The 15,664-nt window shown below is 35.8% G+C and overlaps 1 protein-coding gene across 6 annotated transcripts in view; it reads left to right on the top strand.

The window, feature by feature from the left end:
- ppp1r13ba (protein phosphatase 1, regulatory subunit 13Ba) overlaps nt 1-15,664 on the top strand; it is a 39,672-nt gene that overhangs the window by 15,316 nt on the left and 8,692 nt on the right. For 4 of the 6 annotated variants that reach the window (XM_058748860.1, XM_058748862.1, XM_058748858.1 and 1 more), the window contains exons 4-5: nt 532-602; nt 13,679-13,780. In XM_058748860.1, coding sequence (XP_058604843.1) covers nt 532-602; nt 13,679-13,780 — 173 coding nt within the window. Of the gene's footprint in view, nt 1-531; nt 603-8,210; nt 8,728-13,678; nt 13,781-15,664 lie in introns of those variants that run through there. The other 2 variants (XM_058748859.1, XM_058748863.1) reach the window with 2 other exon arrangements.

Raw genomic sequence — 15,664 nt, 5'->3', positions numbered from 1 at the left:
GTATCACTACATTCTAAATTAGTCTGTGAGGGCAGAGGGCGGTCAGCAGGATTGTGTACAGGCCTATCAGAGGCAGCGCGGTCCATGAAGGTCTTGGTATTTCCAGAGCCTCTGACAGGATTACACATAATAACACAGCCCTGGATTTAGAGAATTAAGCTCCTGCTTATTTATAGATGGCACAGTTGGGAGTGCTGGTGAAACAAAGGCTCACAAAAGAGAAATGACTGGAGGTTGGTAAACGTTGTTAAACAACCCACTGTCTCGGCACAGACTAATCAGGGTAAACATGCCAGCCAAAATCCCACTGCTGGATCACATGCTCATTAGATTCAAAGGTACCCATTTTCTTTCTTTTTTTCAGCCATACGTGTGACTGGTGTTTTATTATTTTATGTTTTGTCAATACAAAAATGCCCCTCTGTCCAGTAGCACTGATCATGTTCGCCACAGTGACAGTTTTTACGCTCTGCAACCGTTTGGACATTGTTGGAGCGCAGGGGTGATGATGTAATCTTGTTTTATTTCCAGCAGGAAGTCAAACTTCAGAGCAGGCCGACAGGAAGAGCAAGGGGAACTCGGACAAGCCTTGCGAGAATGGGGTACGTTCACATTCACGCTGTTCTCGTCACACTTTCCTTCTGGACTGTTTGAGACTCGTAATGAGGGCTGCTCACCGAGGCTTCACGTAATTACGGTGAAACTGTGTAGACAAAACACAAGTTCAGCACTTAACTGAGCAATGCTCTACTTTTCGTGCAATAAATGTGTGTAGTTTCTATGTAGTGTAAATGTGCCAAGCCGTAAAGCACTCTTTTGACGTACATCTGGGTTTGTTTTTTCTTTTACTGCAGTGACTTAAACTTAAAAACCTCTTTTATCTGTCACTTTTCCTTCATTTGAGCTTTAATTAAATTATCTTCGGGCATGCACACTTGACAACGTGATGAATTTTGGATGATCATCTGTTGTCATATTGTTCTTGATATTGAAAGTGCAGATAACTTACAGTTAGGTATTTCTGTACGTACTGTAATAGACTCTTACCCTTCACACAACTCAGGCTCATTACAAAATTAATATGCAATACTTGTCTGCTGGTTTGCTAAAAGAAAGCTTTCATGATTCAAGAGTCATCTACGAGAAAATTAGACTAAGTTTTTATTATTTTATATGATTTATATATTTTTATTTTTTTAATATTTTTTATTATTTTATATATTAAAAAAAAAAAATTATGTACTACTATAATTCGTATTAACATTTTGAATTAACCTTTCTTTTTATATTTTCATTTGAATTCAAATGACTTTCTTTGTAAAATTAATTTGATTAATTTTGATGTTCTTTTAGAATTTTTATTGTTGTTTTTCAAATATATTAACATTTCTATTTAACTTGAATTTTTTTTATGACTGTTTTAGTTTTAGTAGTTTTTTTTTTTTTCTTTTCTATTAAGCCCCATTTTTAATAGTTTTAGCTTTAGTTAAATCAACACTGCTTCAGAAGACTTGGAATATAGTGTATAAAAGTCTTTTTTGGTGCTTTTTTGTAATTTTAGAAAAGAAGTAAGAAACTTCTACAAGTTTGAAACAGTTAAGTAAAGGATGACAAAATGTAAATTTTTGGGCGAGCTGTTCCTTTTAAGAATTGGGAAGCTTCACAGCAGGGAGCTTGTGTGCAATGTGCTGATAAGCTCCGGTCCCCCACCAAAGTCATTTGCAGCGGATTGGTTCATGTGGCGGACACAGGACATTTTAGAGAAACAGAATACACAGGTTTCCCTTTTTCTCAAAAGATCACTCGACTACATAACGCTGCCTAGTTTCTGTATGCTTCCTATTCCACTGCATATGTGACCCTGGACCACAAAACCAGTCTTATATTTGTAGCAATAGCCAAAAATATATTGTATAGGACAAAATTATCCATTTTTCTTTTATGCCAAAAATCATTAGGATATTAAGTAAAGATCATGTTCCATGAAGATATTTAGTGAATTTCCTACCGTAAATATATCAAAACTTCATTTTTGATCAGTAATATGCATAGCTAAGAACTTCATTTGGACAACTTTAAAGGCAATTTTCTCAGTATTTAGATTTTTTTCACCCTCAGATTCCAGATTTTCAAATAGTTGTATCTCGGCCAAATATTGTCCGATCCTAACAAACCACACATCAATGGAAAGCTTATTTATTCAGCTTTCAGATGATGTAGAAATCTCAGTTTCGAAAAAATTGACACTTATGACTGGTTTTGTGTCTGTCTTTGATAGGTAGTGTTCTCTTTTTCCGAGCTCAGAAATGCACATCTACATTCCTCTGCCAGTATCCATGTCAGTATTTTAAGAAAAAGGAAATTGATGTCTGTAGGTATATATACCAGATCTCCAGACTGATTAACATTCCACAAGACTGTAATCATAAAACCCATAAAGCCGCACAGCTATTGAACAGGCGGTCATTGGGACCTTCCCAGCGTCATCAGTTATGTTATAAATGAGTGACGCGCTCACTGCAGCATCCCGATATGCGGCCCTCCCCGCGTCCCATTATGCAGCTGTTATTACTGATAATCCAGGCAGCGGGGGCTTCTTTTTCAGGACGTATCATATGATGATATTTTAATTACATCCGGCCAATAAACTTCAGGACTTCTGAACTTCTGCACTGGCCTGATTGTATACTCTTACTCTAAAACTGTCAGAGTAATATGCAAGTCTGCAAGTGTGCTCCACTTTAAACCAGGTCAAAGGGCCAGAAGGCAAAATATTAGCTACATGTTCAGAACACCAAAAGTCTCCTCCTCCTGATAATACTGCCGAGCAGCTGAGAATGACTGTGTACACTGTACATTTGACGGCCATGTATTATCTTTTATATAGTATTTCTATCAGGATCAGAATACATCAGACTTTATTCAGGATGGTTTAAGTCATTATGCACATGTCAGCATGTGTTGTTTGCCCATCTGTGTGTATTTTTAAAGATGGATGTACACTGCCTTTCAAAAGGCTGTATTTACTTGACCAAAATAAAGTTAAAACTGTAATATTGTGAAATATTATTACACTTTAAAATATTACTAGTACAGTATTTTAAAATGTAATTCATTTCTGTGATGGGTAAGCTATTTTTTTAGCAGCCATAACTCATAATTTCTTGTTATTGTCAATGTTGAAAAGAATTGTGCAGCTTCATAATTTTGTAGAAACTGCAATGCATTTTGGAATGTTCAAACGAAATAGCATTTATTTGAAACAGAATTATTTTTAACAATATAAAATCTTTACTGTCACTTTTTATCAATTGAATGCATCTTTGCTAAATAAAAGAATTAATTTAATTGAAAAAAAATAGTCGTACTATGTTTTGTTGATGTTAAGTATAAAAAATATCAGATTTTCCTTTAAATTATATGTTTAATTTATGCCTTTATATGTTTAATTTCTATAATCTCATGCTTATTGCACAATAAAAAAAAAAATACAGCAAGTGCTCGCTTTATGTAACTTTGCATCAAACAAATTAACAAATCAGAGTTTGTTTTGAGGCAGAGAATTAGATATTATTTTTGGTCAGATATAAATCTACACTCTCAGAAATAAAGGTACAAAAGCTGTCACTGGGGCGGTACCTTTTCAAAAGGTACATGTTTGTACCTAAAGGGTCCATTTTGGTACCTTAAAGGTACATATTAGTACTTAAAGTGTACATATTTGAACCTAATACACTGTAAAAAAAGAAAAGTTGAGCGAAATTAAAAAATGTTTTTTTACCAGCTTCAGCAGATTTTTTAATTTGCTCAATTTATTTTTGTGGGAGATTCTCAAATTTTTGTTGTATAAACTTAAAACGACAAGTTGAGAAAACTCAGAAATCTGCTGAAGCTGATTGCCTTAAAATTTTAAGTTGGCTCAACTTTTTTTTTTTACAGTGTAGGTACAAAAGTGTACCTTTTGAGAAGGTACCACCCCAGTGGCAGCTTTTTTATTTCTGAGAGTGTATACACATTTTGTGCATTTTTTTAACCTCTTTTACTGAGACCATTAACACAACAGCACTATTAAAATACATTTTTTTAATGCTATTTAGTTTTAGGTAAATCCATCCTTAAGTGGCATGTAAAAGCAAAACAAACTGTGGTTGGTGTCTTTACTGTAAGTCAGACTAAGTGGGCGATTCTTGGCCAGAATGAGCTGCAATCTGGACAAGACTTTTATGCTGTTAGTTAAAAGTCTGGCTATGCAATAATATAAAGAGATCTTTCATCAGGCACGTTGTTGGTTTTCAGGCCTGGTCCGTCTGGCAGCTTTGTCTGAGCTTACTGACCTTGTTCCACTCTGATATCACTATCATTGACCTTCACTTTCTCTTTTTCTGCCTCTAGATGCTCCTGTAACATTCCCTGTGATGATGCTTAGAGTTACCATTTCAGTTGCACTGCACCTCCTGCAGCCGGCAGATAAAACTTTATTAGATAATCAAAATTCACCGTAAAATGCGATTAGAAGTTCTGCGAGACTGCATATGCTTTGTCCGTAGAGATGAATGCTTAGCCCTTGAAAGTTCTCAAAGATCTGTGCATGTTGTCCCTAAGGGCGCTTTGCATAGTCATGAAAGAGCAATGTGTTTCTGCCTAATTGCAGCGGGGAAAAGGAAACAAATACTGTGAATCATAGTGTCATTGCATTTGAAGACAACACTGTGAATTCTTCTAATTATCATCTAGAACTTGTCCTGAAATTTAGTGCTTCTCAACTGGTTTTCCTTTAGACCCAGATTTTACAGTAGACGTTGTTTTATGACCAAAATCACAACAGAAATCATTATTTTAAATAAAAAGACGTCCTTAAAATCAAATATTCAAATTGTTTTAAATACTTGCACAATTATATGCTTTGTTGCATTTTATACTTTGTTGCATTTTATGCTTTGCATTTAGAATTAGTGCTTTCCAAGACCATGTCAGTGTTATTTTAGCATTTATATACTGTTATAATTTAATATTTTACATTAGTTTTTATTTGTATATTTTGTATATTTTTCATTTGAAAGTTTTAGTGGTTTTATATTGTTTTTGTAATTTTTATTAGTTTTTTTAAATGTTTATATATAGATTATATTAATTCCATTTCAGTTATTAAATAATTATTAATTAAGTGTTATAAGTTAAACTAAATTTAAATGAGAAGTGATGCCTTGGCAACTAGAAAAATAAAATAATTCAATTAAAATAATTAAAATAAAATTTAAAAAGATTTTCTTTTATTTCAGTTAATGTTTATTGCATTTATTTATTATATCAATATTAGTGCTCTCAAACGATTAATCACGATTAATCGCATCCAAAATAAAAGTTTTGTTTACATAATATATGTGTGTGTACTGTGTATATTTATTATGTATTTAAAATACACACACATGAATGTATATATTTAAATAAAATGTTACATTTATATATTAAATATATTTATATGTGATATAATTTTTTATGAATATAAATATATACACGTAAATACATGTAAATATTTTCAAAATATATGCTGTATGTGTATGTCTTTATATATACATAATAAATATGCACAGTACACACACATATATTATGTAAACAAAAACTTTTTATTTTGGATGCGATTAATCGCGATTAATCGTTCGACAGCACTTATCAATATCAACAATAACCCTGCATTATATCAGAACAGACCTTCGAATTTTTTGTCATTAACCGGCAGTTGATAAATACTGATTTAGTGGATACTAAAACGTCTGTTTTTTTTTTTGCCAAATCAAATCATTGCTCTAAAGCACATGCCTATCTGATGCATATTGTCCAGTGTGTACGCTGAAGTTAAGAGCACAGATTTTGCCCTGTGGCACTGGCTGTGCTTTTCAGCGTATGGACATATGAAGGTCAGTCATGAGTGACCGTGGTCAGTATGAGGAGCTATTAAAATGCAGAGGGAGCTAAATGGGTGGCTCAGCGTTATTATAGCACTTATTGACGGTGCCCATTTCTGTCCAAGATACCTTATCCAACTGGCACAAAAACGGTCTTGTTCAATTGCTCATCGCTATTGGAATACTAATATGGATTAGCCCAAATGAGCATCACATCTTGCCGAAAGACATGCATTTCAAATTTGTGAATTTTAACTCCTTGTTGCTTAATTATTGAAATCTGACAGAATTTTCATTTATAATGGCAAAAACTTTAGCTATTAAAAGCGCACTTTATGATATTATATTGGCCATTGACTATTTTTTTTGGACATGTATGGTAGCCTATTATTTGAAATAAAGAATAGTAAACCTCTTTAGGGAAGTAAGATGTAACATGGTGTCATGAAATAATCAATGTACAATGGTACTTTTTGTAAATGTAATTGACGTGTTTCCTTGTTAAACATCAATTTCATCAGCCTCCTCTTGTGCACTGTAATGCATGGTGCATTTGAAAGCACGCGCATGCTGTAAAGTTGTGTCGCAGAGCTGCAAACATTAATGGCAGATTCTCTGGAGACCGTCACGCATCTGGGAGTAAGTGAGTGCGGGGCAGCTGTGGCGCAGCACGGGCAGTCTGACAGCGGCGCTCCCGGGAGAGGAGGGGTCTGTGTGTGCGTGCTGTAGTGATGTCCGATTCGCGAATGAATCATTTTTTGAACCGATTGACTCGGATCATTTGAACCGATTTGCTTTGTTGCTGTAAATTGAAGCATATGTCACGGTGAAATAATAAACTTGATTGGGCTATAGTTTTTCCCGGTTGCAGCGATTACAGAAATTAATAGAACCTTTTAAGCAAAGCCATTCGCTGAAATTATTGCTCCTCTGTAAATTCAAGATATGGACTGTACGCCGCGATGTCAATGAATTGTTAAATCGTTCCAGGGGCGTTTTGCCATATAATGGCAGCACTTATAGAATTACACTAAGTGCAAATAGCAATAGATTAGATTAGATGCTATTTACACTAAGTGAAAGTAGCATATTTTCTTGGTGATATATTCTATTTAGACTATGTTAAAATAGCAAGATTGTCTGCTGTTTATACTACTTACTGCAAATATTGGAAATGATCTGAACCTCAGTATTGTAGTACATTATAAAACAGTAAGCAATAATAACGTATGGAGTGTAAATTATAGTTTTAATTCAAATCAGGCTATTAAATGGATGCCACCTTTTTGGGACAAAGCCCTCCCTAACCCTACCCGTTACCTTATTTTCAACTTTTTGATTATTTCCTTCATTTTTATTGAAAATAAATGTCTTTCGATGCGATATGAGATTTGAAAAGGGAGAAAAAAAAAGTTCGGCAAAAGGCAGGTTCGAACTCGGGTCGATCGCGTCAAAAAGCACAGGCCTTACCATCTACAAACTGATATTGAAGCTAGAGTGTTTTTTTGCAGTGTTGACTATTCCAATCACACTTTGGTGGGCGGAGTTAGTGTAAATAGCCTTTGCCAACAACAAGGCGAACTATTTGCACTTAGTGTAGGCTAAATAGACACTCTGTATTTTAATACAGTTTTGTGATATTGAGTGATATACCTGTGTCACAGAATCGTCCACAAGATGCATATGCATGCGCAAGCTGCTCGTCGCTGACAAACGATAGAAGACATTCAAGCTTTGTTTTCTACAATGGATTGTAAGTAAAGTAGCTAATTATCCATCCTCACTCCTCTTCTTTGCTTTCTGTTTTTATAAAACTTCCTGTTACAATTTAGGTGTGAGAAACCACTGTAAATGATTCAGTGAGTGAACTGTCCAAATGAATCAAACTCGGCGTTTAATGTCAGACCTTCTGCCAACTCGTTTGGCCGTTTGCTTCAAAAGAGTAATTCGGTGAATCTGGCATCGCTAGTTCTGACTTGTTTGCTTAAATATTAGCCTATCAGGTCGGTTTACTCAATCTTATCGACAAATAAGATTTATAAGTGATATTTTGTTACGGCACAGCATTTTACTGAACTGAACAAGAGATAATTCTCAGTGCAGTTATCCAGCTTTTTTATTTATTTATTTTTGACTCGTTAACGATTCCGAACTGGGAATGATTTACTCAGACTCTTAAATGAATCATTTATACCGGCGTTTTAGAACTTGTTCAACCGATTCTTTGAAAAGATCCGACTCCAACGAATGATTCTTTAAGGAATCGGACATCACTACTGCAGTCTACTCTCTGGGCAGGAGAAACGCGCACACACATTAAGAGCGAGAGAAGTGCTTGCACGTCAAAATTGAGCCTGAGGGGGGAAAAAACTTACGCAGTCTCCATCATCACACATTCACGTTAACATTTTACAAAGGTCACGCGTTTCTATCCAACATTTTATTGTTTAATGTACTGCAATTACTCATCAGAGTCACGAGACTAACTATGTATAATAAACAAAAACAAGCAAAGTCAGTCGCGCAGAGTGGGGATGACAGCCTGACTCATCGCTAATGTGCTGGATGACTTCACTCCTGCTTTTTGGAGAGGGGATTGCGGCTGTGAGTGTGACTCTCGGGTCTCATAACGAGCACAACACCGCAGATACTACAGCTGCACTGCATCCGTCCACACAGCGCCGATGCTTTTCACATAAGAGACTCGGAAAAACTGATAGAAATGGAGTGGAACCACGTCGAGACTGTGCAGGAATTCACAGCTGAAGGACAATGCAGCAAAATTAAGGTCCGATCATGCAGAATAACCTGGGACTCTCACCAGGTAATTTTAGCGCTCATCTTTTAAGTGGATCCTTATGCGTTGCTCTGTGTAGCATTGATTTGTGAAGCGCAGAACCGGTTTACTCAGATTTTCAGCCTGTTCGTTTGCTGATCAATAGGAAGAAGGATTGACCAGTTGTTATAAGTGTCAAAGTGTTGGATCAGGTTACTTTGTTGTCTAGTTACATGAGCTGATAGATCACAGCTGTATGTGCTGTATTGGGAAGGGATGCTGTCAGTTGACATGTAATATTTGGGTAGCTGACATGACATTTCAAACAGTGAGTGTGACTAATTGTGTAGTTCATCTGCAATTACTTTAAACTATATATAATCTTTATACATGCAGATCTCAGTGGAGAGACTGCAATGGATATTGTGCTTTTAACCATTTATGCGAGCTCCAAAAAGGTGAAAAAAAACAAAAAACATGAGTGACTATAGTCACAACACTTATTGTAGCCTATTATTACACTTAAAATGATTTAAATATCCATGATGACACAAATGTCATTATTTTGCAATTGTAGCTAATTTATAACATCAGAGCTCATTATTACTATTAGTTGACTAATGGTTACCCTAAAGCTGACATTGTGGGGAAAATGCTTTTATTTAATAATTCATGAGCTATAGATTACATATTGTTTTATATTAAAAACGCACCAATATACTTGATATATTTGGATAAAATATAATAAATTTGCTTTGACATTAAATCATTTGCCACATATCAATTTATTAAATAAGTTTGTTTCATAAAATCTATATCATTTTTGAATCTCTTAATCACATATACAGATAATGGGCATATATGGTTATGTAATTATGAAATTGTGCTCAGTTTACAATCTAAAACTTATTAAACCTCTCTCTCCCCTACATGTTATTTGTCAGCTACCCATTTACAGATGTGCCAGAATCAAGCAGCTTCTCCTTTCTATAAAATTGTGATACAATAAGTGTGATGAATTGAATCTCGGTGCAAACTGACATTTTTTTTCAGTAGCTGCCATGTCAGACCTCAAAAAGTGCATTTGTGAGAATTGTTCTTGTGACAGGGGGAACTAAAAGTACTCTAATTACGGCTCATTTGTCAGACAAGATATGAATAGCAGTGGCTGCGGGCAGGCGATGACCCAATGGACTATGTCATATGTGAAAAAAGGTGAAAAGGAGGGAGGTAAAGAGAGAATTATGTCTTCTGTAGATAATACTGTAGTAGGCACTATTAGCTATAAATGTAAACACTTTAGTCATAGATGCTTTAGTCATAGATTCACTCATTCTGCTGTAAAATATTTCAAAACATTTCTCACATGCTTCAGTTAATGCCATGTGGGTTCATAATGTGATGGGTGAGCGTGTTTAATACTTTGCGTATGATCTCATTCTGAAAAGGGCCTGTTCCCTCAGAGCCACCAGGTGCTCACCAACACCATAACGGCCCCAGGGGTGACCTCATTTTCTGTGGCTAGAGCCACATTTCAGGCGAATCCTTCCACGGAGTGAACATCCAAGGTTACTAAAAACGGCACTCCCTGAAAGAATTGAGATATTACCTTAAAAGAATGTGTGTTTTTGTATGGCAGTGCAGGCCTTTGTTTTTTGGTGGTCAAATATCTGCAATGGAAACAGAATGGAAACAAATAATGTATGACGCATTGTTGGCTGATACGTGTTGTCTGACGCTTTGCTAAGTGTTTCCTTCCCAGTAGTGCTTTCCCAGGATTTCCTCATGTGTTCATGTCATGTCAGAAAGATTGTATTTACGAGTTGAACGCACTCAACCCAAGTCATCATTTTGAGCAGGAAACTCTAAACTTTCTTTAAGCCCAGAGTGTCCGAGTTGGGTACCTGTTGGTGAGAAAACACTTCAGATGCAGCATCTGTATTGACAGTAAACTTGTTGAAATAAGTGATATTATAATTTTTTATGTTTACAATAAGACTATCTAAGTGTACGTTCACGCGATGATGCTCCTTGTTCACACAGATCCACAAAAACTACTAAAAACGCTGTTATGCTTGCCAGTCCAATAGTTGGCGATGTCGCATTGTAAAGAAACACTGTATGCCTGTGCATATACCTATAATTAGCACTTTGAAACCCGTTTTTCACAAATTTACATTTTCAGGACCACAAAATGCAATATTGTTGTGTAAATGAATGGCCCGAACTACTAAAAACGGTGTGTTATGCATGCCAGTCCAGTAGTGGGCGATGCCACTTTTTAAAGAAATGCTATGCACCTGCACCTTAGACTTTGAAAACCGTTTTCACAAGTTTGCATTTTCAGGACCCCAAAATGCCATTGTTGTGTAAATAAACGGCCAAAACGCATACGTTTTCTGTTTTTAGTTAAAAATTGTGTGGTGTAAACAACCCCTAAGTTGCATATGCAAAATACCATATTATGGTACAATTATGATAGAATTTATAAAACCATCATAAATTGAAGAAAAACATTAAAAAGCATAATTTAGCATAATTTTGTACAAGTAGAGTTCAAATAATAAAAAAAAAAATGGTACATCATCATCTTGCTCGAACCAAGTGACTTGAATACATCTGCCATTGTAATTACGAATTCCCAACTAGTAAATTCGAACTTCCCATGAGGACTTTAATGTACCAGTATTCAATTAATCAAGTGATTCATTTAATTAATTGCCAACAGAACTGAGCACCCATGAGCAAAAATGGCTGATTTCATATGACTGACTTCCTGCATTAGTCAGTCAGTCAACGCCATTAGGATGAAATGAGCATATTAACACATAGCTTTTTCCAGTTATTATAGACCTCACTGCAGTTATATTGACTAGAAAAAATTTTTTCTCTTTCAGAGTTGAGCATTTCTGCTTTATCTGACAGCACAGAGACCTCTCAGAGGATATCTAGTGCCAATTCCATCTTAACTGGCCAACCCCAATTTTAACATGGACTTGCCACATTGACTTTTCTTATAAAATCTCAGTGATGCCTCAATGAGATCATTTGGATAAATGTACCCTCCACACGAAAATGAGGTTTTTGCAGTCCTCTGACTCACTAAGGCCTGTCAAATGTGTTTTAGTCATTATAAGTATAACACGTGTGCAGTGAGCCAGTTATGGGAATTGAGAGAAGCCAATGATTCAATTATTTTGAATGTGTGCCATATTGACGTGTCAGACAGAAAAACAATCTTGGACTTGTTTGTGAAATTCAGGAATATTCTGATACATAGGTTCTTGTTACTTGCATTTTTGAGTATGTATGTTGTGCTTATATCGTTAAAGGGGTCATCGGATGCAAAATTCACTTTACAAGTTGTTTGAACATAAATGTGTGTTGGAAGTGTGTGTACACATCCATCCTATAAATGATAAAAATCCACCCAGTGTTTATTTTTAAATCCATATTTTAAAATCCCCTTTCTCAAATCAGGCAGTTCTGAGATTCCTGTCAGAATGATATAGTTCTGCGCAGGCCGCTCCCACGATAGTTGATTGACAAGGCCGTCTTACCTTAGACCCACCCTGAGTGAGCTGAGAGCTGTTCGCCATTGTGTCGCCTCTGGTGCAGGGGAAGACAAGATGTCTCCAATTAAGTGATTGAGGTGCTTTGTTGTTGGATGTAGTAATGAATATAGCAGTCTTCATTTACTCCCGACATCTGAGCCGCTGAAGACGCAGAGGATTAACGTTACTTTAGTTTTTAAGGGTATGAGCCGATCCCGATCTGCCTAAATGCATCTATGTTCGTGCGAATCATTCGTGATCCAGCTTCATCTACAGAAGAAGTGAGTATAAGGGTTTTATATGAATCTTTGCAAATCGCCTTTCCTAATAATGTGCTAGTTAGCCAGTTTTGCGGCTGAAGTTCACAGTTTGCTCGTCACCCCGGAAGAGAAGGGTGGGGTCAGCAGAGCTCATTAGCATTTAAAGCAACATGGACTAAAAAAACGGCTTGCTGGAAACAGAATTGATTTTGACAGGGTAAAAAGGTGTTTTTTACACTACCGTTGAGAAATTTTAACCAAAGCATGTTATAGACTTTTCTTTAAGACCCTAAAGGATCATATCAACTTGGGCATCCAATGACCCCTTTAAGTGTGAGTAAATGTTATAGAGTGTGTAGGTGAGTTCATACAATTGCAGGACATTGTATAAGTATACGCATCCTATTCACTCTCTCTAGGCATTTCCTTGTGATTCTGTGGTGATTTCTAGATGTGTCTTTTTGTTTGTCTGTACCTGTTGAATTGTTGTTTACTGCAGATATTTCTATTATCCAATGCCACACAACTGGAAGCAACAGCTTGGACCAGTTTAAATTCTAACCTGGTCTTAACTAGTTTTAAATGGACAATGGTGATCTGTTGCTGGCTTAAACTAGTGTGAAGATGCACAAAACAAAACAAAACATATAATGATCTTTTAAGAAGTTCACCACTGGCCGAACCAGCTTAGCTTGTCTAGGATGGAGCCAGACATACAGTACCAGTATAACCAGTATAAAATGTGTCTAAAAATAAATTATGAAATTAACCTTCACAACTCTTTGATTATATTTTGAATACTATCTGTTTGAAAATGAACACAATATAGGTTGAATTTGACATGATCCAGTGATAAACCAATTTAACAACAATTAAACGGCCAAAATTTGTCCTGTTTAAATATTATTAATATTTTTGATTAAATATGTTACATTTTTATTTCATTTCAGCAGTTTTGTCTTATTTGTCATCATTAATCTGCATTACACATATTGTTGGCATCGGCTATGTCTGTTAACTACTAGTTTGAAACTACCTTCATCACCATTTAATTCAAAAGATTTTAATTTTATTGTAAAGATTCCATTAAATAATTGCACATTTTACTTGTTTGAACAAGTGAAGCTCAGCTTGTTTGTGTGCAAAGCTAATTCTATGATACTTTGCGTGTGTGTTTGTGTGTAGGTGGGGAATCCACGTGTGGAGTTAACGCTGTCAGAGCTGCAGGAGATGGCAATGCGACAGCAGCAGCAGATCGAAACTCAGCAGCAGATGCTGATAGCTAAGGTAGGCACCACCATATGAATCCTCATATCTCTTTATTATCCTCATATCTCTATAAATATTCATATGAGATCTTTTTCCTCTTCTTATGTCTGAACTGTTCAGTTGAGAAGAAACTGTCAAATTCCAAAATGCCACTTTTATTTAGGCTAGGACATGCATCTTTCAGTTTCAGATCTGTTAATGGTGCTCTGTTGGTCTGCTGACTTTAAAACTAAGACCCCTGTGGTCCGGCATAAACAGGTGTACACACATGCATAAGGGGCATACTATACATGAACACATGGTCATATCATCGGGAGTGCATGAACTGTCATGTTTGATTAATTATACTAGCCTGGTTCAATGCGGCCATGTCAAGAATTTTCTAAATACCTTTTAAATGATTTGCATTTTAAATTTGCAGCTAGTGCACTCAAGCCTGACGTCATTTGGTTATTCATCTCTTTTGATATTGTGTTTTGAGAATCATTTGTCTTTGTGATTAAGATTATTGTCTTGAGGTCAGTGTGTGATAGTTGAGTATCACACTTATGTCAGCGGTCGAGGGAACTGTGCGTGTTGCCTGGACGCAAAGTTCTTTTCCTTAAACAACAACAACAGGAAAGAGACTCCATTCACATAGGAAATGAGATCAGCATTGAACTGCAGCTGTCAGGAAGAGGGAGGACGTTAAGACCACTGGAGATTGTGTGTTTGTGTACGTGTGTTCACGAAGGTGTAGTCAGTTCCCGGGAAAAAGTACCAGAATGCTCTGGAAATTGCAGACAAGCGACACAGGGCCTAGCTAAGATCTCTGAAGTATATGCGACTGTGTATTCCATGAATGAGTATCAAGAGGTCATCAACTCATCTGTTGTTGTAAGGTAAAAAAAAATTCATGTGTGTTTAGAACTTTTCAGGTAGAGGTGTTTGTTGAAATGCTATTTGTGACCCTGGACCACATATCCAGTTAAGTGCAAATGTTTTTTAAATTGATATTTATACATCATCTAAAAGCAGAATAATTATTCTTTCCATTGATGTATGGTTTGTTAGGATAGGATAATATTTGGCTGAGAAAATCTGGAATCTGAGAGTGCAAAAAAATCGAAATATTGAATAAATCGCCTTTAAAGTTGTCCAAATGAAGTTCATAGCAATGCATATTACTAATAAAAAATTAAGTTTTGATATATTTACAGTAGGAAATTTACAAAATATCTTCATGGGACATGATCTTTACTTAATATCCTAATGATTTTTGGCATTAAAAAAAATCTATAATTTTGACCCATACAATGTATTGTTGGCTATTGCTAGCCTCTAAATATACCCGTGCTACTTATGACTGGTTTTGTGGTCCAGGGTCACATTTTATTAGGCTAATTTTGGTTTTATATTGCTAATACAGTTTTTTTTGGGTGTGTGGATAGATGACTATACAGTAGATTGAAGAGTGAAAAAGGGAATATGAAAAAAAAAATGCATGCATATTTCTACAAACCTGTTCTACGTAGCTGTAAACATTGTAGCTCTGCAGTTAAAAACATGCTTCGTTCGTTCATCTGTTCATTTAACACTGGATTGTGTCGAGTCAACACTCTGGGACTGTTAGGCCTGGCTTTGTATTTGCTCATTCTGAAGCAGACCTGAAAGTGCTAGTCAGCATGAACGCCTGTGTTTCCCTCCACTTTCTATTTTAGACTCATTCATCATACATTCACATTTTGGGTGTATTATATTACAAAAACCCCAAATAACTAAAACTTTCATATAGTTGGAGTAATTACAGTATTATTTGTGTTCCTTTTTATTTGTTCTCTTCTCTGCTAACAGGAAACTTTCGTGTTCATATTCTGTAACGGCTCTGAAATGAAGTTAATGTTCTTTTATTTCCTCTCTCTA

Source organism: Onychostoma macrolepis, chromosome 17, assembly GCF_012432095.1.
Source record: "Onychostoma macrolepis isolate SWU-2019 chromosome 17, ASM1243209v1, whole genome shotgun sequence".
Classification (NCBI taxonomy): domain Eukaryota; kingdom Metazoa; phylum Chordata; class Actinopteri; order Cypriniformes; family Cyprinidae; genus Onychostoma; species Onychostoma macrolepis.
Note: the sequence above shows the minus strand (reverse complement) of the source record. Positions and strands in the feature narration are given on the sequence as shown.